Here is a 23,941-nt window from a genome sequence, read left to right as displayed (position 1 = left end):
GATTTTGCCAAATGGAAATTTACTGGTCATGAGAAAATGGGTGTTGCATACCAAAATGGACAAAAAAAAGAAATGTATATACAATAATTCGGAAGTAACAAGCTATTACATTTTTGCAAGCATCATATAAATGACAAATATATATGTTGCTTGCAAAAATGTAATACCTTGTTACTTCTGAATGATTGTCAATGGAAAAATTTATAAGGGTGAATTTCTTGACCCCTTGACTGAAAAAGAAAGTTGAAGAGGCAAAGCAAGTGTTTCTATTGGAATAATCTGAAATAATCTTTTTATTTTAATGATAGTGTGCATCAATGAATCGTTCACATTAAGAGCAGATTCTGAAAGTAAATAGGGTCGTTTTTGATTTTGTGTTGACTTTAATGTGTCTTTAATGGAGGAATGATCGTTTTGGGGAAGCGGAAAAGAAATGCAGAATAAAGTTTTAGTTTCCAGTCCATCTGCTTCAGTCAGCTCTCCTAAGAGAGAGAAGATAACTCACACAGACTCGAACTTCAGAAATATATCAGCCATTTAGCTATTTATCTTTGAATTCATGAACCAAGGCCAAGATGTTGTCAGACAGACAACAGGTCTGCCTTTGTATGGCAGAAAAACTGTTTGTAAAGTATTTGGGAGGACACACCAGACACCTTTTTTTGAACGATGAGGTATAGAGGGCTAGTTTTTTTTTGGTTGTGGCTAAAGAATATAAGTATGTTTTTTTAAATTATTATTTTAACTTAAAAATAAGTTATGTTTGTGACAAAAAACCCCAACTCCATTTAAAACGTATCAATGTGAATTACATTTAATTCTATCAGGTTAAAAAACGATTCAGCCAAAGTATATTCAGTCCAGTTTTCAGTTCATACATCTCTCACTACTGATTGCTTTTGACAATTTTAGGTACACCCAGGAACCTGACGATACAGAGATTTTTCACCCTTTATCACCTTCCTTGATTCTTTGATCATTTTTATGTTTATGAATTACTTTCTCCTCCCTGTAGTAGCTGCATTGAAGAAAGACCCAATGTTAACTCTCCTCTGTTTCTACCTCATTTCAGTTTGAGTTTGCTTCCCCCCCTTGAGCTGAGATTTCATTCATTTTTTTCCCCGAGACACATATACACACAGTATATTTCAACTGTATGCACACTAGATCATACCATGAACTGTATGGAGAGGTTGTGAAGGGTTTTGAGTCACATGTGATGTCATCACCATCTTACTCACTGACCTCATTATTTCACCCGTCTAAGATCATATTCCAAGTTTCATAATGCACAAATGGGCCCGTTATGACAGATTCACACAAATAGCTTGGCTTTGCATGTGAGTGTTTGTGCAAGTGTGTGTGTTCTATCACACAGGAGCCACAGGAGAACGCTAGATTTGACACTCAGTGTTCCCGCTTCATCCTGCCCTCCTGTCACAGCTGAGGCCAACAGCACCAGGATGTGACCGATCCTGACATATTAAACTGGAAAGTCGGTGTCAGAAAGAAAGCTGCTATTGTACCAAGGCATGATGGGAAACCCAGAGACTGGAGAAGAAGAAGAAGAAGAAGAAGAAGAAGAGAAAGCGAGACACCGAACACAAGTAGATGTTTTAAAAAGATGGTCACTTAGCAGCAGGAATTGAAGGAATTTGATCTAAATAAACTGCCATGTGTCGGGCACATGTGGAAAGGAGCTGATCTCTTGATTCGTTGACCTCCGGAGCGTGATCCAAATACATGTCACACACCTCTGGGCAGCTGTCAGTCGGCTCAAGTCTAGACTTTATCTGAAAGTTGTTGTAGGCACCAAAGCTCTAGATGTGTGGAAGGTCTGTGTGGTTGCCTTCACCTCCCAAAGAAGGGCTTCTTTTCAGCACTGGGACATTCAGTCAAAATCTCTCCAGTCATCTGTGGGCTTTTAGTTTTAACTGGCCATTCGCCAAAAGGAGCCGGGAAACACGATCATGATGTTTGAGGAATCTTCATCTTTCGTTGTGGAGTGATATACGTATATATAAACATGCAAATCCATCAATCAGAGAGGCACGCCCATTTAGAGTTACCACACCCCTTTTCGAGAACTTTTGGTGCCGGTATTTGGTGTAGTCATTCTCAGCTAACTTAATCAAACCCTGTTTGTGTGTACGCACGTCCCATGTACATGTCCCTGGGCAAAAGACGGTCCAGCTGTTCTTGGAGCAGTTGAAAAGCCCATAGCATAAAACTCTAATAACAGGGACTTTGACATGCTTAATAAATCATTAACAGAAAGCCACTTCGCCCACTCCCCATCCCACAGAAGAAGAAAAAAAATGTGCAGTTGAAGATGAAGATCTTCTACGCCTTTACTCTTTTGTGTCCTCAACCAAATTGCCTTTGGGTCTTTGTCTTTGACTGTGTGGTCAGCAAAAAGCAAACATGATGACTCAAAGATCCCGTAACTGTTCCCAAATAGACACCTTGGCTTCCAACACGACCTGGAGAATGAGTCACAGTGTACTAACCAGGTGTGATTATTTGGGTTAGTTATGTGGAATGAGAGTTTGGACCAATGAGATTTCACAGTGGGCGGAGCAACTTATAAAAATGTAAAGTGTCACACTGATGTTACACTTTATTCTAAGGTAACGTAGTTACATTGTACTTACTCAAATAAGTAGTGAGTAATGATAATTAACTACGTTACTTGTAGTTATGCATCATTTACTGTTATTACTATAGTATAATGTGTAACTACGTCACCTTAAAATAAAGTGAGACCCAAATATGTGAATGATTTATTTTGTATTGTTGCATAAAATGATCAATAAAGCAATGTTTCATATTTGAACACAGTGAATGTGTGATGACATCACATATAAGATGGAACTCTCATCTGAGTATTTAAATATTAATATTAAGTCTTAAAATATTTCAAAACATGTTCATATTCATGCCTCCATTGCAGTCATTGGCCCATGTGCATCTGAATGCAAGTAAAACACAATGTTTTCCAGTTTAACTGCTTATTTTGACTTTCTCTCCACAGTCATTCATGTGACAAGACTAACCCTCCGCTTTCCACCCTCCACCTCCAGAAACGCTGTCCGTTTTCTGATTTCCCTTCTATTAACTTTATCCCCAGGGGAAAAAAATTCACAACTCTTTCCTTTTGTTTGTCTTTTTTATTTCACATTTTGACTGACAAAGTAGCCAAGGAAGTCTTTATCTTTGGCTTAAGGAAGGGCAGAGGGATGGTGTTAATAAAAATGTCATGAAGTATTTGTTTCGTGTCTGTCACGAACCTTGTCATCCTACTAAGTTCAAGGGAAAGTGCTGTATTAGTTTTGTTATTCCTTGTAAATTACCAACTGCATCCATTGGGATTCATTATTTACATGCACTTCTCCCCAAAAATAGTTGCGGTCAAGCCTAGCTCTCAAAACGACTGCACATCCTCACTTAGTTCTTAGTCAACCATGTCTAGTGACTTTCAAAAACTGTTGAAAATTGATTTCTAATTGTGTTTATGCTCCCTTACTTCCTCTGTCTGTCCCATCCCGTGTGTTTATTTACCCAGAGACCTGTGCGGTGAACAATGGAGGTTGCGATCGCACCTGCAAGGACACGGCCACCGGGGTGCGCTGCAGTTGTCCGGTGGGCTTCACCCTTCAACCCGACGGCAAGACCTGCAAAGGTCAGTGTAGATGCGTGTTGTTTGTATATGACTTGTTTAAAGTTGCAAGGAGCATGTCCTGATTTCCTCCCTCTGTGTGCTTCTGAATGTCAGGGAACAATTTGAGATTTCCTGTATTTAGACTGCAAGGCTCGGATTAAATTGGAGACACGTTATTAGATGAATTCTTTTGCTCAAAATGGTCAGGTATCGGCGGATGTGTGGGGGTGTGTGATCCCAAGCCAAGACCAACTGGCTTTACGTCCGTGTGTCCTGTCGTGTGGAATGGGTCGGTGATGGCCGTGTTGTTGTTGCTTTGGCTGCGAAGCATTTCTCCTTCCGAAATTCCAGCTTTGACGTCAATGACCAGGGGTTTCAAAGTAAAACTGCCGCGTAGCTATCTTGGCACGGGATGATGGTGGGTTCTCTATAAACAAACACACTCAAGAACTCACTGACCATACTACGGTCCAGGAGACCTGCACACGTAGAGATTAATCGCTTCCTGTTCTACCTTAATTTGATGAACGAGTGAACAAGAGTGTGTGAATGGGCACCTGCGGGTCACTCCATGTGTCTGAAATTGGCTGTTTTTTCTTCTTGTCATTTCCCTGGGAGGTTGCCATACTGATGAGGCATGGTCATGTGACCGTTTCTTCAAGAAGGAAGAGAATGTAGCACGTACGTGCCTAAAACAGCCCCATCTGCGCCGTACAGCAAGACGCCTCCACAAACCAACCACTGTTTGATTAGTGAGGATGTCATACAAAACCACACACACATATAAACACACACGCAGAGCGCCATCCTGAGGTTTGAAGACCTCTAAAGACCTTTCTTTTCTTCTTTTAAAGATGTGTCTCCTGTTGAAACAGGAACTTCAGGCTGGACATATTGAAGGGCTTTTTATTGTTTTTGTTAATAAAGAACCAAGTGGCTTTAGTTTGCATCTCAGCCGAGAGCATGATCTGCTGAAAGTAAGCATTTGATTGGACAAAAATTAGCATACACCCCTCAGTGCAATAAGAGTCATCATTCAATACTTTTCAGTAGAAATGTTAATTTATGCACAAAAAAGCTGCTATACTTGCTTGAAAGAGAAAAAAAATCTGCTGAAACCTGCCTGAGCTGGTTTGCATGATTTTAAGCTGGTTTATGATGGTGTCCCAACATGGTCATTCAAGCTTGTCTTTACCTGACCAGCTGATAAGTGGCTGAAACCCCTTTAAAACCAAAGACTAGCAAACCATTTTCAACCGGGAAATGTTGTCAACATTCAACAAAGTGTACTTTTTGATGAGTTTTATTGGGGTGGCTTTAAAGGGGTGTTTTCGGGTATCTCTGTGTTAGTACTATAAGATGGATGTTGGTCTGGTTTGGCTGTGACCCGCCCAAATAATTAGGCCCGCCTCAGGGTCTGCCTTCATAAATCCAGCACAAGGTCTTAGATCTGCTCACTGACACGCCATTTATCATGCACGCACTCATGCACTCACACACATACTTTTGGGTCAATTATCACAGGTGTGCGGTGCCAGTGACCACTTATTACTGCCTGTTAGTGAACTCTGTAAAAATAGCTTGTAATCAAGCTCTTTAGTAAATAAGAACAAGGATGTTACATTAGACTCTAGCTGTGAATGCTAGATCTCAGACGTCTCTGTTCAGTTAGGGAGCAAGTGTAAGTAAGCAGTGATTATAGAGCATCTTTTGATCATCGGAAACAACATGAGAGGATGGTCTGACGCCTCTGACTTAAAGCTGATTGGCTGGAGATATAGGACACACCCCTAACAGGCTAAATAGAGCTCAGTAGTGACCATCTAATCTGATACGTGGCTCCCTCGCTGCATTATGCCAGTCATTTTTTAAAAATATATATTTAAATTTGAAAATTCTTGAAGATATTATTCATTTGTTTAATTTTTAAAAATATATTTTAAATTAAAATAAATGTATGCAATTTATTTTATTTTATTCTTTTATTTTATACAGTGAATCAAACTATTTATATGGGAATACTAATTTATACAGAAATATACAAACATGCATCACATATGTAATATCCCTTTCATTTCCATGTCTGTGAAATATTTGTGCTCTCCAGCAATGTTATAAGGGAAACATAAAGCAAATGACTTAAAGGGATAGTTCACCCAAAAATGAAAACTATGTCATTAGTTGCTCACCCTCAAGTTGTTCCAAACCTGCTTGAATTTCTTTATTCTGAACACAAAAGAATATATTTACCGTTTATGGGCCCCATTGACTTCTACAGTATGGGGGGAAAATATAATGGAAGTGAATGGGATCCATCAACTGTTTGGTTACCAACATTCTTCAAAAAATATTATTTTGTGTTCAGAATAAAGAAATTCATACAGGTTTGGAACAACGTGAGGGTGAGTAAATGACAGAATGTTCATTTTTGAATGAATCCCATTAACATTACATATTTAACTGACTATCTGATGCTAAGTGGGTTAGAGTCTGTGGGAGATGAAAGCACAATAATGATAGGTGTTCAGCCCTCATATGTAATTGGGATGTAAATGTTGCGCATAACAGAAAATGCACAAGTGCCACTTATGTAATAACCCAGGCGACTCTGCGCTTATACCAACGTTAACCACAGACTAAACAAGAAAGCACATCACATAGAGATCACGCTGCTATAATAAGTGTATGTGGGTGCGTAAATGTCTACAAGTGACCTTTCCTAATTTTTCCGCTGTCATCCTCGCTTTACTTCTCTCACTCTTTCTTTCCCCTCCTCAGTGAGTGGTCTCGCAGCGAGCTGCCCCATCTTGCCTCTGTAACATAATCATTTCAATATAAACTATTTTGGGCATGTTTAAATGCCTGAATTTGATAAAAGGCCCTTCATCTGCGATGACAGACAGGAGAGCCTGGCCAACACGCTGACAGACGCTCGCTCAATCGCACGCGGGAAGATTGGGAGCGAGGGAGGATAGAGAGAGTGATTGAAATGACTGCGAACAGTTTCCAGATGTTTGATTAGAAGGTGTGTGTGTACGGTGTCATCGGGGGAAATGAATTATGGGAGTGAACAGTTTGTCTTGTGTGCTTGTGTGCTCATATCTGTGTGTGTGTATGTTTCCTCGGTCCGGCTGATGGGACCCCAGGCACGTCTCTGCTGGTCTGCATACTTGTGTGTTTGGGACTCGAATAGCTTGAAAGGAGTTTAGCTTTTGTCTTCTAGGTTAGTTCTAGTACTAGTAGCTGGTGGACTAGCAATTACCATGCTAGTCTGTCTGGTTTTGACACTATCTTTTATTATATAGGAATATACATACATACACAAGGTTTCACTCATTTCAGATGTGGAATGTATATTGCATTATGTCTACATTATTTCTTTTTCTTTTTTTACAATAGGCCTAATACAATAATATTAATAATATAATATAATAATACCAATAATACTAATTAGAAAATAATAGTATGACTAATAAATGAATAACAATTTAGTTTATTTTATGTAAATGAATAGGATTATTCTTTTTTATTTTAGTTTTTCCAGGCAAGTATAATTTAAATCTAAAAGGCATTCAGTTTTGGTTGAGGCACTTAGAAGCAAAACAACTTGATGCTTGTTAGAATAACTGTAAATTCTCCATTGTTTTTCTGAGTTAGGTCTTTAAATTTTGGATTGCTGAAAATCTATGCACATTTTTCACTATTTTCCTGCGTTTTCTGTACAAGATTTTACAAGATGCTGGTCTATTATATGATCTGTGATGGATTGCTTTTATTAGTCAGACAATCTCTTCCTGTCTCCTTTTTTTATGTGAGTTACACGTAGAATGGTCTGATTTGAATCTGAACAGTAAGACTGATTATCCCTTGCTAATTGCTAGCTGACCAGACTGTCTGATCAGACACAGTCTTAAGTAGTGGCTATGTTTATGCAACTGGGGATCTCATGATGTTCTAGGCTCTTTTTCAGCAAGCTCACCTGTCCTCACAGTCACCAAACAGCACTGTGAAAAGACCAAGCTGATAAGGTTCATACAGCAGGCCTGTTTTCTCCATCAGTTCTCCATTTCTCTCTCTCTCTGTCGGGACACTGAGCTCTATTTGTCTTAATACACACAGAGCCCAGTAATCCTCACAATAGCAGCCAGGCGGCATCACCTCGGATGACACCGGGCCCGACGGACCCCCGCGCGCTCCGAAGAGTTTTAGTGTCGGGGGCGAAATCACGCTGGTTTTTCCTGGCGGCTCTGGACAAGCAGCGCCTGTGTTATTACATGGCAAAATCCCTTTATGAACAAAGCAAATAAAACAGGCCATTTAAATCTCCAAAAAATACACTGGCGCGCTCAACGGCGCATTTCTCAGAGATTAGCTAGCCTGAGGTGAGCAGCCTGAAAACAATCTGCAAAAACGCTCCTTTTGTTGAAAACTCTGTCCTGACTTATTTGTAGAGGATCATGTTTCCACAAATGTATTAATTTTAATTGCTTTTTTCTCTAAATATTTGGTAAGGCTACACACATCCCTGAGTACAGACCTTCGCTCCAGAGCTCATGGGGATTCCACATTCTTCCTGCAAGCTTTCTTTCTTTCTTTCTTTCTTTCTAATCAGATCGAGTTAGCATAGCACTTGTTTCATAAGCACGTCTCTGACTGCTGTGTGAGTGTTTACTCTCCCCGTTTCCGATCGAAAATCGATGTGGATGAATCCTCTCAGCCTCTCAGTCTTCGCCCCTGCAGTTGCTTATCATTTACAGATGTGAAAAATGTCCAATGTTTGCTTAAACTCAAAGCTTATTTAGTCCCATTAAACTTCATTATGTGGAATATCATTAGCCCCCTGCCTGCGCTAAGGAGCCATTGGAATAAAGTGCATGTGTGTGAGAGTGTGTTTTAGGGAAGTGTGAATGCTAAATCACTGTGAAACATTCCATTATGTCATTTGCACTATAATTTTCTTTTATTCTGTTAATGAATCCGCATGATGTTATATTGGTTATCAAGCTGCATACACCAGCGCCCTGAAAGCATCTTTTCAGTGCACAGATTCGGATGATATATGTGCGGTTTAGGCACTGTAGAACATCTTGACCTGAACACACATCTGACAGGTAGACTGGAAATAAACCGTCAGAGATGATAAAGCACTTCCTTTAGGTCATGGAGACCGACTGACCTCACGGCACAGGCTCATACTTGCTTTTATCCGACAGTCTGAATTTGGAGACATCTTGAACCATTGAACTCAGCGGAGAGGTTTGATGTCAAAACACACAGATTGAGACAAGAAAAGTAGATATTATGATTTAGTACATCAGTCAAAAGATGCAAACCTCTAGAGAGTGTTTGTTCTCTTCCTCTTTATTATCTTTTTTGGAGAAACAGAGCAGCAGAGATGAATGATTCAGAAGGAGTGAGATGGGTATTTTTGAAATCCAGCAGAAAACTGATGTTTGATTTTCACAGTTTCAGTTTGGAAATTGGCTCTCAGGAAGACTTTGTTAACTACTTGCTGAGTTGTTAGCTTGTTGTTTTATTTGTGAGTAGTAAGATGGATGTGCTGTATAATATTGGTGTGTTTTGTGTTTGCTCTTTGCATACGTTGCATAATTGTACAGAAGGAACATTGGTCAACTCGTTGTTTTTAATTGTGCTTTATAAATAAATGGCTTTGTTAATCAAATCAATTAAATGCTGTTTAGGCTTCATATTGAAGGCCTATTGCTCATCCTTTAGAATGAGATTCATTCAATATGTTTAGAACATTTTTACAATTGCAGCTTTTAAAGTGGTAAACTATTTCATACAGTGGGATCCAAAAGTCTAAAATGTATAATCTGATTTATTAATCTGGGGTGTGTTTCCCCAAAGCATCGTTAGTGCCCGGTGTTCAGTTAGCGTGTGTATGTGGTCAGTGGAAACTTTCTGTCCCACAGTTCAGTTAATATTAGTGCAAACCTGAGCCAGTGTGTGTTTGCTACAGCTACTGAAATAACTGCAGAGGAAACCCCAAACTCCACACATACACAGTTTTCCTACACATTTGTTGATGGGATTAGCTTTTATTGGGTTTGTGGACGGCGTGCCAGGGTTGGCTGATATATTTAAGATGATGTTGTGGAGCTGTGTATGTGGCTGCCTGTTTAGGAAAACTGTTTATATATCCAAAAAGCTGTTTATAAGAATAGTGGTACTGGCTTTACACCCCCGTATCAGTGTTTTTCACCCTTATCATCATCATCTCTCTCTCTTCTCTGCAGACATTGATGAGTGTTTGGAGAATAATGGAGGTTGTGATCATTTCTGCCGGAACACGGTGGGCAGTTTTGAGTGCAGCTGTCAGAAAGGACACAAACTCTTGACCAACGAGCGCACCTGTCAAGGTGAGTCACTTTTCACAGTACAAATTGTTGCTTTCTGGGTGGAAATACAAATTAATATTTTAGATCTACATGGGTACGGAGCCCCGGCTGCACATGACATGCAGGAAAAAAAAAATATCATGGCCATTCATTTAAGAGTTTGTTCCCTCGTTTTACTAAATCAGGGTCACGTTGTAATCATTTGTTTCCCTGTTCCCTTGTTTTAGTTAACAAGGGGTTTGTTTTACACAAAAGGATAATTTTAGGAAAATGCTCAGGCTGCACTGATAGGTACAACAACCACTTCAAGCTCCAAAAATAACCATCAAATATCAAGTACCATAAAATGACTAGAAATGTATGACTGAACTGTAAATGTTTATTATGACTGTAAATGTAGGTTTTTATTTAGTGAAAATCTTCATCTCCACTCTCAGCTGTAAAATTGTAATCACGCTTGCACGATTACAGTTTGGAATTTTCTTTGAATAACGAACTGTTTATCGCACAAAGCTTTTGTGCGGCTTAAAAACAATTTGACTTGTTTTTAAATGAAAAAGAGCTAAAACTTTCTGTAAGACCCCGTCAATTCATTTGGGGTGAACTATTTTAAAGCCATTTGGGCGAGATGTGGATGCAGAGACACACACACACACACACACACACCGTCCCACACCTCTTCATCAAAAGCACCTCATGCACAAGCTGTTGTTTGGTTGGGATGCTGGCAAGCATTTGGCGTTGTATGAGGTGTGTGTGTTTAGTTGAGTTTACTGGAGGTGAATGGTGGCGGATTCCTACAAGCATGTCGGTGCACGAGTGGGAGTACAAACAGAAATGATTTTATTAAGCTAAACCAAAACACCACACCACCTTATTCCTGGCTAATCAGTGTGTGGGGTGTGTATGTGTTTTTATTGAAGGGTGTGTTGGTGAAGCGCAGTGTTGTGGATGTGCCAGCTGTGCTAAGATGATCTGTCAGTCTTTCTGTCATTCTTGTCTCTTTGTATATTATCCCCGCTATGTTTATATAGGTAGGTACATCTTTAGTTTTTAATTATTTACTTTTCTATTCCCTTTATACCAGAAAATCTATCAAGGGAAAATAGCTGCCCGTCTATTCTATTTGTGTGGCAAAGTGGGTGTAACATAAAGGTGGAGTTAGCAATTTGATTTAGAAACACTTTTTATTATATTAGTTGAAACTCTCTTTAAATCCTGATCAATAAGAGGTGGTCTGAATATTAAAACATGTACATAAATCTTCTGTGGAAGTCTCAGGACATCGATATAATGTCCTACCGGCCTGTTAACATGTATTTCCATACATCCGCACATGCACCCTGCTAACGCATTATAACGCAGACATCATACATCATCAGTGCGTTCAGTAACTAAGAGTTGTAGACTCTTCTCTCTAGTTCTACCCGGAGCTGTTCACGTCCTCAGACTCGGATTTATGCTTTCTATGTCAACACTATCAACGCCAAAACGAACTGCAGCAGTCAAGTGGTAGAACAAGAGCTCTGTAAGGTGTTTACATTCATTATGTGTAATGTTATGTGCTTTGAGACATGAGGTAGTTTAACGCTTTGCAGACTCTGCTCTGGCTGTGTGCGTTCATGTGTTTTGGAGGAGGCGTATGGCGTTATTTTCCTGTCAAATGTCGAGAGCGCATTATTGTAGCGCGAAAGTGCATTAATATAATGCGCGAGCGCGAATCTCTCTGCTCGCGCACGAAATATGATGCGCGAGCGCGAATATCTCTGCTCGCGCGCGGAATATAATGTACCGAGCGCGAATCCCGCGCGCGCGCTCTCAGATACACGCTGCTCTTGTAAGAATTTTCTCTGGGCTCGCTCAGAGAATATGCCTGCACTTAAAACCTGTTCAGTGCCATCGCGAATCTCTCCTCTTCGCTTAAAGTAAGCGTGTATGTGCTTGGACTGTGACCCGTGCGTTCGCGCATACCTAAGTACTCTTCTCTTCCATTTCTTTCTCTTTGCTCTTGGCATAAACGCTGTCAAAACGGCAACAACCAATCATAAATAGGCTTCAACGACTGACCAATGAAAACGCGACATCGTACATGGAATCTTATTGGTTGATATTGAACCGCACATGGAATAAGTTAAATCAAGACGAGCCGAGATGGATCCGCCGAATCGACGAGTTTTATTTGTTTTAATGTTAAATATGTCAAATGTATCTTAGAAATGGCTGGGAAGAGGGCGATTGGATTATTTTACATAGGCCTATAAATGACCTAGACTGTCAACCACATTGTTCACACTACAGGTGCCATGCCCATTGAAAGTGAGATTTTTGAGCCAAATAGATTTGAAAGCCGATTCCAAAAGGCAAAAATAATATTTTACGTCTGATAATTAACACATTGTCTCGTGCAATCACACCAGTTATTAACCATTAAGTACGTAGCGAGATCAACTGCTGAATTCAAATCTGAACAAATAGTTGGGGGGAATCTAAGATAAGACTCTAAAGGTATTTGAAGATACCTTTTCTAGACGTGTTCCCCGAACTATACCTTATTGTTGCTTAAAGGGAAAAATGTAAATTAAACCCAAAATTAAAATTATTAAAGTCATAATTTACTCCCACTCAAGTAGTTTCAAACCAGTATGAATTTCTTTGATCTGTTGAACACAAAGGAATATATTTATATATACATATAAGAATGTAAGTAACTAACGTAAGTACCCCACCACCACGTAGCTACTACTAGTAGAATAGAAAAAAATAGATATGTGTATGAAATATGACAAGAGTTGAGCGCCTTTGTCTCTGGTTCAGTGCAAAAGCACATTTGAATTTAGCAGTGAATCTTTGCATAATTTATTCTTTGCCATAATCCTAATTGAACACTGGGTGTGTTAGCCTACAGCTTCAGAATTATATTCGTATATAGCCTATCACAGTGATAAGGTAGCCTATAGCTAAGAGTGGTCCAGACCAACCTTACTAACGAATGTTAGTAAAATGTTATAAAGTTATACTTAAATAAGAACGTTTCGGGAAACACGTATTAACGTTAGATATAGCTTTAGCTTGAGGTATAATAATTTAAAGAAGGTTTCGGGAAATCCAGCCCTGTAACATTTCCTTTCAGATAACTTTAGAGTCTGGAGTACCAATTTTTACAAAACATATTGTGCAGATAGACAGTCTAGGTCATTCATTTATATGTAAAATAATCCAATCGCCCTCTTCCCAGACATTTCTAAGATACATTTGACATATTCAACATTAAAACAAATAAAACTCGTCGATTCGGCAGATCCATCTCGGCTCGTCTTGATTTAACTTATTCCATGTGCGGTTCAATGTCAACCAATAAGATTCCATGTACGATGTCGCGTTTTCATTGGTCAGCCGTTGAAGCCTATTTATGATTGGTTGTTGCCGTTTTGATATGGCGTTATTTTCCTGTCAAATGTCGAGAGCGCATTATTGTAGCGCGAAAGTACATTAATATAATGCGCAAGCGCGAATCTCTCTGCTCGCGCACGAAATATGATGCGCGAGCGCGAATATCTCTGCTCGCGCGCGGAATATAATGTACCGAGCGCGAATCCCGCGCGCGCTCTCTCAGATACACGCTGCTCTTGTAAGAATTTTCTCTGGGCTCGCTCAGAGAATATGCCTGCACTTAAAACCTGTTCAGTGCCATCGCGAATCTCTCCTCTTCGCTTAAAGTAAGCGTGTATGTGCTCAGACTGTGACCCGTGCGTTCGCGCATGCCTAAGTACTCTTCTCTTCCATTTCTTTCTCTTTGCTCTTGGCATAAACGCTGTCAAAACGGCAACAACCAATCATAAATAGGCTTTAACGGCTGACCAATGAAAACGCGACATCGTACATAGAATCTTATTGGTTGACATTGAACCGCAGTTCAATCAAGACGAGCCGAGATGGATCCGCCGAATCGACGAGTTTTATTTGTTTTGATGTTAAATATGTCAAATGTATCTTAGAAATGTCTGGGAAGAGGGCGATTGGATTATTTTACATATAAATGAATGACCTAGACTGTCTATCTGCACAATATGTTTTGTAAAAATTGGTAGCCTACTCCAGACTCTAAAGTTATCTGAAAGGAAATGTTACAGGGCTGGATTTCCCGAAACCTTCTTTAAATTATACCTTAAACTAAAGCTATATCTAACGTTAATACGTGTTTCCCGAAACGTTCTTATTTAAGTATAACTTTATAACATTTTACTAACATTCGTTAGTAAGGTTGGTCTGGACCACTCTTAGCTATAGGCTACCTTATCACTGTGATAGGCTATATACGAATATAATTCTGAAGCTGTAGGCTAACACACCCAGTGTTCAATTAGGATTATGGCAAAGAATAAATTATGCAAAGATTCACTGCTAAATTCAAATGTGCTTTTGCACTGAACCAGAGACAAAGGCGCTCAACTCTTGTCATATTTCATACACATATCTATTTTTTTCTATTCTACTAGTAGTAGCTACGTGGTGGTGGGGTACTTACGTTAGTTACTTACATTCTTATATGTATATGTATAAATATATTCCTTTGTGTTGTTCAACAGATCAAAGAAATTTATACTGGTTTGAAACTACTTGAGTGGGAGTAAATTATGACTTTAATCATTTTAATTTTGGGTTTAATTTTAATTTTTCCCTTTAAGCAACAATAAGGTATAGTTCGGGGAACACGTCTAGAAAAGGTATCTTCAAATACCTTTAGAGTCTTATCTTAGATTCCCCCCAAATATTTGTTCAGATTTGAATTTAGCAGTTGATCTCGCTACGTACTTAATGGTTAATAACTGGTGTGATTGCACGAGACAATGTGTTAATTATCAGACGTAAAATATTATTTTTGCCTTTTGGAATCGGCTTTCAAATCTATTTGGCTCAAAAATCTCACTTTCAATGGGCATGGCACCTGTAGTGTGAACGTGGTTGACAGTCTAGGTCATTTATATGTAAAATAATCCAATCTCCCTCTTCCCAGACATTTCTAAGATACATTTGACATATTCAACATTAAAACAAATAAAACTCGTCGATTCGGCGGATCCATCTCGGCTCGTCTTGATTGAACTGCGGTTCAATATCAACCAATAAGATTCCATGTACGATGTCGCGTTTTCATTGGTCAGCCGTTGAAGCCTATTTATGATTGGTTGTTGCCGTTTTGACAGCGTTTATGCCAAGAGCAAAGAGAAAGAAATGGAAGAGAAGAGTACTTAGGCATGCGCGAACGCACGGGTCACAGTCTAAGCACATACACGCTTACTTTAAGCGAAGAGGAGAGATTCGCGATGGCACTGAACAGGTTTTAAGTGCAGGCATATTCTCTGAGCGAGCCCAGAGAAAATTCTTACAAGAGCAGCGTGTATCTGAGAGAGCGCGCGCGGGATTCGCGCTCGGTACATTATATTCCGCGCGCGAGCAGAGATATTCGCGCTCGCGCATCATATTTCGTGCGCGAGCAGAGAGATTCGCGCTCGCGCATTATATTAATGTACTTTCGCGCTACAATAATGCGCTCTCGACATTTGACAGGAAAATAACGCCATATTTTGACAGCGTTTATGCCAAGAGCAAAGAGAAAGAAATGGAAGAGAAGAGTACTTAGGCATGCGCGAACGCACGGGTCACAGTCCAAGCACATACACGCTTACTTTAAGCGAAGAGGAGAGATTCGCGATGGCACTGAACAGGTTTTAAGTGCAGGCATAATCTCTGAGCGAGCCCAGAGAAAATTCTTACAAGAGCAGCGTGTATCTGACTGCACCCACACACCGGACGCGAATAGCGCGTCAGGCGCGAGTGATTTCAATGTTAAGTCAATGCAAAGACGCGTTACACGCGTTTTACGCGCGTAACGCGTCTTTGCATTGACTTAACATTGAAATGACTCGCGCCTGACGCGCTATTCGCGTCCGGTGTGAACGCACCATGAGAGCGCGCGCGCGGGATTCGCGCTCGGTACATTATATTCCGCGCGCGAGCAGAGATATTCGCGCTCGCGCATCATATTTCGTGCGCGAGCAGAGAGATTCGCGCTCGCGCATTATATTAATGTACTTTCGCGCTACAATAATGCGCTCTCGACATTTGACAGGAAAATAACGCCATAGAGGCGTGGCTTTGGAGACGCTCTGAAAGGAGGGTAGGATCTCATGCTTTCAAAGCTAGCTTGCTATTGCTAGCCTCCGTGAAATTGTCTACCCTATCTTTAACTTCAGCATGTTTTGACTGCATTGATGCTTTATGACATGGATCTCTCTCTATAGTATCTCTGTCACGTACTGACAAAAGTCACTTAGAAAAGTAAAAGAAGTCTCCTCAACATGATGGATGATTTGAGGGATCACTCGTCTGTAACACAAAATGTGTTTTTTTACGGTTTGGGATTTTAACAAAAACCTATAAACCTAAAAACTACTAAAAGTAGGATACATTGTATGCTTGTCCTAGAAAGCACCACTAATTACACTGGTTGCAATTGTGGCTTCGAAAAACGTAACCAAAAATGAGTCGTAACCCTTTACAGTGTCCTTGCTAGACATGTTACATTTACTATAGTAATTACTATAAATTGTGCATAATTTCATGTAATTAACCCCAAACCACACCCTAACCCTATAGTAAGTACATGTAGTTAATTATTATTACTCAGAACACTGTAACATGGACACTTTAAAATAAAGTGTATGAGTCAAACGGGCAAAGAGTGTGCTGTTGTTTGTCTTTTAGGATAGGCTACTCATGAGTATCCAAGTTTCTGGTGAAATCACTATTGTGGGGTCCTTTTTACTGGAAGCCAGGAAATTATTATACAATCGATTTCCATGGTGTTGTGTGTGTAAATGTGTGTTTTTGTCCTCTGCAGATATTGACGAGTGTTCATTTGAGAGGACATGTGACCACATCTGCATCAACTACCCGGGAAGCTTTGAGTGTGTGTGTCAGAAAGGTTATAGTCTCTATGGCCTCACACACTGTGGCGGTGAGTTCACAATCTCAATACCAGTCAATGGTTAAAAAAAAAAAAAAAAATCACAATTTGATGGGCAAACTGACATCTGTGCGTAACAGATATTGACGAGTGCAGCATTAATAACGGGAGCTGTGAATATGGCTGCGTGAACACACCGGGCAGTTACGAGTGTGTGTGTCCTCCTGGACAAAAGCTCCACTGGAACAAGAAAGACTGTGTTGGTAAGTCCTCGTTTCATTCCCCGTTCCGAAATATCCCATAATGTTTGTCGTTGCCATGGTAACCGTACCTCGTTTGTCCCTCAGAGGCAGTAAAATGCCTCGCGAATGGGAAGCCGGCACCTCGTGCTCAGCTCAGCTGCACCAAGACAGGTGGAGGAGAGACGTGTTCGCTGTCCTGTCCATCAAACGCCCTTTTCCTGGCTGGTTAGTATACTTTTGGGGATTTCCGTGGAAGTCAGTTGAACAGCATGTTGTATTCTGTGTTGTTTGGATACATTCAGTGCAGTTTGATTTGTTTAATTTCAGTAATGTACATTATAAATTGTAAATATTTTCACTTTCTTATACATCTGAAAGGAATATATTTATCAAGCAGCACTCTATGGTTATTGGCTTTAACAGTCTTTGCCCTCTGCTACCCTCTAGTGGCTCAAACCTTACATCACAAAATGTGCATGCTTGGTTTAATCAAATCAAGAAGCTTGATGATGAAGAGGCTGATGGAATGAGGAAAAACTGGCCAGAAATGAGAAAGCGCGTGAAAATTACAGCTCACAGTCATATTAATACTGCTATAATGATGTTGAACATGCTAGCATTGTCATAGCTGTTAGATAACCAAACAAACAATAAAGGGCCATATACTTTCAATTGGCCTGACCCGAGGAATCATGTGAATGTGATTTTTGACATTCTGTGAGAAAGTGACTAGAAAAGAATGTTGCAACGATATTTCATAAGTACATCTATCATCTCTGCGGACGGCTTTGGTAAAGGTATTAAGGTGTTAGACGCCCAAAACTTGTCTCTGACAAATTTTATGCAAGGACCATCGGTTTAGAGGAATGTGCGTAAACATATTAATACCCATAAGTAACTTTCAGACAAGTCCTGATTCACTAAACTTTGGTCCATTCGCACAGCTCTAACACAAGGGCCACATTCTCACTCACTACGATCTAAAAAACATATATACAGTCTAGTTTGCACTACAAAAACAAGTATTAAAAAAATGAAAATATATTTTCAGAGAATATTTATCAAATTAAATGTTTCTTGCTTGTTTGAAGCTTTGACGTTTTTACGCTTAAAACAAAAAACAATTTTTTTTCAGGTTGTAGACTTTTTATAGAAAACGTGCAGTGCATGTACTACAGAAAGTAGTGTGTATTATAAAAAATTAAATATAGTGAATTTTGTGAACAATTTGACAATGCAGTGGTTGTACTACAGAAAGAAGTATGCATTATAAAAGCTAATCTGCACTATAAAGTATAGTATGCACTACAATAATAAGTATGCACTAATCAGAAATGTGACCTAGTAGTATATACTAGAATAAATCAAATGAATGAAATCAAAATTTAATCTGTAAGTTAGATCAATGTGAATCTGAGTATATGAGTATTTATATGTGTGTGTGTGTGTGTGTGTGTGTGTGTGTGTGTGTGTGTGTGTGTGTGTGTGTTTATGACTCTTGGATTCTCTGTACGTGTGTGTTAATGGTCTCCCCGGGTTCGAGCACTAAAGCTGTATAAAACCTCTTTTAATCCTGTTCACCCGCGGCCTGTAGCCGCACGCCAACAGAAATACTCAGCCTGCCATTGGACGATTTGTGGCAAGGCCGAAGTCGGGCCAATGACTCTCTAGACAACTTCACAGTACTCTGTCATCCTGACAGCCAACCCTCTCCACTCACACACACATACAGTACATCACACACACACACACACACACACACACACACTACGAGACAATACTCAGGTGCATGCAGCACCTGGAACATCTGTTTAAAAGCTTTCTCTCTCCGTGTGTGTGTGTGTGTGTGTGTGTGTGTGTGTATGTATGTGTGTGTATGTGTGTGTGTGTGTGTGTGTGTGTGATTTAGACTCTGAGAACAGTTACACTCTGAGCTGCGGGGTGCCTGTCCAGCCAGGTAAAGTCCCACAGAAGAAGAACGTCACTACATCCAGCAGTAGCTCCCTGCAAACCTGCACAGGTACTGTATCTCTGAATCACTGAACTGTGCTTTATCTGCACTGAGACTCTCATAAACATGTACTGTATGTTCTACAGTCAAGTATGCACTACGAACAGGAGTCTATAATATGTATTACAACAGCTAACATGCACTCTAAAATATAGTATGCAGTACAAAAACATGTATTCACTACAAAATCTAGTGCATAAATCTAGTATGTACTACATCTCCTCTCAATCTTCAGTAGATCGAACACTTGCCTTTTCCTGTTTCCTTCCCATCCCATCCATTTTCTCTTCTTTCCTTTTCTTTCTCTCTTTTTTTCTTTTAATTGTTTCCTTTGTTTTTCCATTTTCTTTTTCTTTCCCATTCCTCTCATACGGAGCCCCTAAAGGGACACGGTGAAGGAAAAAAAATATGAGATGGGAGGAAAAATTATGTCAATTATTTTGCGTCCTCTCGCAAAAGTTTTGCGTTCCCCTGAGAAACTTTGCGTTCAGTCGCAAAAAACAACAAAAATCATTGAAATATATTTTATCACCATGTCCCTTAATGGCCTCTGTACTCTCCTTTTCTGTTTTTCCCTTCCTTTCCAGATTTTCTGTTTCCTTTCTCTTTTTATTTTCATTTTTATTTTCCTTGTTTCCTGTTTCTTTTTTTTCTCCTTTCTTTTCTTTTCTTTTCTTTTCTTTCCTTTTCTTTATCTGTTTTCTCATTTGTCCTTTCCTTTTTCCTGGTCTGTGTACCTTCTGGTAATTACATTTTCTACTTAAAGAGCAATAAAAAACTGTTTAGTTTTTGATTTTTCGTTTTGTTTTAGAAACGCAAAACGAGACTTAAGAGTTTTTTTAGTGTATTCGGTTCATGGGAATTGTGAGTGTATACAAATAAAAATAGACCATTTACAGTGATGTTTTGAATGATGTCTTCCTCTTATCTGTATGACCAAAACCGACGGAGCATTTTAAGTCATTTCCGCTGTTATCAGGAAACAATACAAGGGATTGCACCAGCACCTCCACCGACCCAAGAAGGTGTTTTTGTGCTTTAAACGAGATGTATATTGGCAAGAAATATATGCAACAGCCAAACAATATGAAGAAACATTATTGTAACTTATTTGCAAAGCAGTGCATCAGATGAACGTATTTTGTATGATGATACAGGCTGTAGAAGACAGGAAGTGTTGAAAAGGGGTGTTTCAGGGCCGCCCAATATGCATACGAAACAAATATTAAAGCATAATCTAATTTTTTTACAAAAATATTGAAAAAATACCTTAATTCTTCTGTTTCATAAACAAAATAAAAATCGAACCTTTTTTTTAAAATTTCTTTGTATTGCTCTTTAAGTAGAAAATCGAATTACCAGAACGTACACGGACCTTTCCTTTTCTTTCACCATGAGTCTATCTCCTACATCTCCTTCGGTTGGCTCAGAGCAAGGACGCCTTTCTGTTTTTTGGCCCCTTCATCAGAGATCAGACAGGACAGCTGTAAACGAGTCATCTAGCGTGACGGGTTCCAGTCCATTACATCGCATGACAGACACTGGATCACTGCAAGGGCTCAGATACGGAGATCTGTGAGGAGAATTAGGACAGGTCCTATCATTCAACCCTGCCGAGGTCACAGACACGCTACTATTATCCCCAGTACTCTCTCTTTCCCGGCTCTCAGAACTCGGCATTCCCCATGTGGTTTGTCGTGTAGATTTTGGACAGCTAAGCAAGACTCAGACAGACAGACAGACTGCTTAGAAATTCTCTCGCATACACAAGCGCCGCTTCTTGTTTTGGACGGCGTACATAGGAATGCTGTGAACCTGAGTAAATGACTCTGTGCTGGCTGCACATCTATGCTGACAGATTTGAAATACACAGACGGGTTTCTACCACAGTGGCTCCTGAGGGCCTCTACACACGGGGCCCGGGGAGAACGAGCAAACAGACAGTTCGCTTGATTCACACATTCTGAAAAAAAAAAAACCCATCGCTGAAAGGTTCACTACCAAACCCCCTGCTGTCGGGTCCAAAACCGCCACACGCTCGATATGCTTTTAGAAGACCAGCTGAAGTCCTCAGCCGCAGTGTGTTCTCATTTCAACTCCTGACCCTTCGTTCCCCTTCATTCCCTCACTGACTTTGGACTTGTTGTGTTAAACTAGACACTCATATTTTTAATACTTTGGAATGGGCCGCTCAGCCCACAGGACAGATTTAGTGTGCTTGAATGTTGGATTTCAAAAAGGTCTCATATTTTGGCGTTTTCCATGATTATTATCCAACCCGTGCAAGTGAAAGTGAGACTTTGCCGATTTCCCGTCCATCAGAGATGCTGGCCCAGCCTGTGAAGCAGAAAGCACGGTTTAAGATCAAAGACGCCAAGTGCCACCTGAGACCCCGCAACAAGGAGAAACACCGGGACACGGGCAAGCAGAGCCTGCAGGGTGAGAAACACCACATTTAAAAATATCATTATCACTTCCTTTACCTTTTTCCTTCTCATTAGCCCTGTGTGCTTTCCTTGCTGTTTTCCTCTTTCCTTTACACTTCTACTTTTCTTTTGTTTTCCCTTGCTCTCTTTCCATTTCCTGTTTCCTGTTTTTTTTTTCCTTTTTCACATTTTCTTCTTCTTCTCTTCTTTTTTCTTTTCCCTTTTCATTTCTTGATTTATTTTCGTTTTCTTTTTTCTCTTCCTAATTCCTTTTCTTTCCTTTTCCTGTTTCATTTACATTTTCCTTTCTCTTCTTCTTTTTTATCTTTCTTTTCTGATTTCTGATTTTTTCTTTTCTCTTCTAATTTTTTGAAATATTTTTTCCTTTTGTTTACTGCTTCTTGTTTCCTTTCCTTCTTTACTTTTTTCTCCTTTGTACTGTTTCTTCCTCTACCTTTTCCTTCTCGTTTCCATTTTTATTCTACCTCTTTCTCCTTTCCTTGTTTCCCTTTTCCTTTTTTCTTTTTCTTTTTCTTTTCTCATGTTTTTATTTCCCATTTCCCTTTACTCTTCTCTTTTTTATATTTTTTTCCTATTTCCTTTTCCTTCTCCCTATAATTTTGTCTTCTTTTCCTTTGTCCTGTTTTGTTTACTTTTTCTCTTTTTTGACCTTTTCTTTCTCAACTCTTTTCGTTCCCATTTCCCATTTCTCTTCTCTTTTTCTTCCTCGTTTCCATTTTCTCTTTTCTTTTTACCTATGTTTCCTCTCTCCTGTTTCTTCTTCTCCTAATCCTCTCTTTCTGATTTCTCGTTTCATTTTTCTTCCTCTTTTACCTTTCCTATCCTTTCAGCAGCTGGTCAGTTTCCTTGTACAGACGACTGTCAGGTGACGTTTGTGAATCTGAAGTGCGACTCCTCCAAGAAGCGCCGTCGTGGCCGGAAGTCTCCATCAAAGGAAGTCTCCCACATCACAGCAGAGTTTGAGATGGAAATGAAAGAAGGGGAAGCCTCAGGTAACATTGCCTGCATGTGTGTACAGTAGTTCTCCCTTGTTAATGGTTGCGTTCCCACGTCATGCCATCTGTGACTTCAGAGTGTAAATGCGATGTCTTTTGTCTTTATTTATGTGTCAGAATCGTGTAATGTGGACTGTGTACGTGAGAAGACCAAACAGAGGCTTCAGAATGCCATGCGCACACTAAGGAAGTCCATCAGTAAACAGCAGTTCTACATTCAGTTCTCCGGCACGGCGTACGAGGTGGCCCAGCGTGCCGTGCGACAGACAGAAGGAGATGAGACCTGCAGTATAGGACAGGTCCTCACTGATGGGAAGTGCGGTGAGTATTTTGGGATAAGGGTTTTGTTTTCTGATCTGAGGTTGAAGACACTTTCATAAATCTTGTATCTGTGTGTTTGGGTGCGTTTCTGTGTGTTCGGGTGTCTCCCAGTCAGCTGCAGTGTGGGAACGTTCTACAGCGGAGAACAGGAACAATGTGTCATCTGTCCGCCAGGAACCTATCAGGACCGGGAGGGCCAGCTGTCCTGCGAGCCCTGCCCCAGCACAGAGGGACAGGGCATCGCAGGGGCCAAGAACGTCTCTGAGTGCGGAGGTGTGTGTGGATACACATTATCAAACACTCAATCAATGAATAGCTTTGTGATGGTAATGACACGCCTATTGGTTATTGGAGCTGAATAATGCAAGACCACGTTTCTTCAAAATAATCAATAGATTTTGAAATTCAGGGTCAAAAAATCCCACAATTACTCATTATCATGCAAATGCAAGATTTCTTATGAAGGACTTAGCAAAGTCTGGATCAGTTGGTAGCAGCTCATTTTCAACTATTTGAGCAGCTAAAAAGTATTTGACTGACCTCAATACTAAAACCTTTATTAGGTGATTCTCATATATTCATGGTAAAATCTCAAGACGAAATGTTTGCAAATACTTGTGCTGCAGTGTCATGATGCTTGTTCAATTGACTTGATTGAAGTCACTTTGGTTTTAGCCCCCTTTGTGGAATAAAAAAAAAAACATTCAAACAATCTCATGATGTATAACTGATGAACATCATGAGACACTTCTCTGTTTATCTAGTTATTTAGCCAAATGCTCAGGTTGTGCATTTAAATACATTGGTAGTGAGAGGAAACGGGGGCTATGAAGCTCTAGAAATGACAAAAGCACCATTAAAGTAGTCTAGACAACTTGTGATCTATACTCAGCAAGTCTTAAAAAGCTATCTTGATAATCTTTGTAAATTCCAGA

General features: G+C 39.9%; 1 protein-coding gene across 4 annotated transcripts in view; it reads left to right on the top strand.

Annotated features, from left to right (window-relative positions):
- The window catches only part of scube1 (signal peptide, CUB domain, EGF-like 1), a 65,339-nt gene that overhangs the window by 37,006 nt on the left and 4,392 nt on the right, over nucleotides 1–23,941 (top strand). For 2 of the 4 annotated variants that reach the window (XM_079623783.1, XM_079623785.1), the window contains 10 exons: nucleotides 3,566–3,682; nucleotides 9,922–10,044; nucleotides 16,925–17,041; nucleotides 17,131–17,253; nucleotides 17,338–17,457; nucleotides 19,142–19,252; nucleotides 21,566–21,682; nucleotides 22,524–22,682; nucleotides 22,803–23,006; nucleotides 23,118–23,279. In XM_079623783.1, coding sequence (XP_079479909.1) covers nucleotides 3,566–3,682; nucleotides 9,922–10,044; nucleotides 16,925–17,041; nucleotides 17,131–17,253; nucleotides 17,338–17,457; nucleotides 19,142–19,252; nucleotides 21,566–21,682; nucleotides 22,524–22,682; nucleotides 22,803–23,006; nucleotides 23,118–23,279 — 1,353 coding nt within the window. Of the gene's footprint in view, nucleotides 1–3,565; nucleotides 3,683–9,921; nucleotides 10,045–16,924; nucleotides 17,042–17,130; nucleotides 17,254–17,337; nucleotides 17,458–19,141; nucleotides 19,253–21,565; nucleotides 21,683–22,520; nucleotides 22,683–22,802; nucleotides 23,007–23,117; nucleotides 23,280–23,941 lie in introns of all 4 variants that reach the window. The other 2 variants (XM_079623782.1, XM_079623784.1) reach the window with 1 other exon arrangement.

This window comes from Phoxinus phoxinus (assembly GCF_949152265.1).
Source record: "Phoxinus phoxinus genome assembly, chromosome: 9".
NCBI lineage: Eukaryota > Metazoa > Chordata > Actinopteri > Cypriniformes > Leuciscidae > Phoxinus > Phoxinus phoxinus.
Note: the sequence above shows the minus strand (reverse complement) of the source record. Positions and strands in the feature narration are given on the sequence as shown.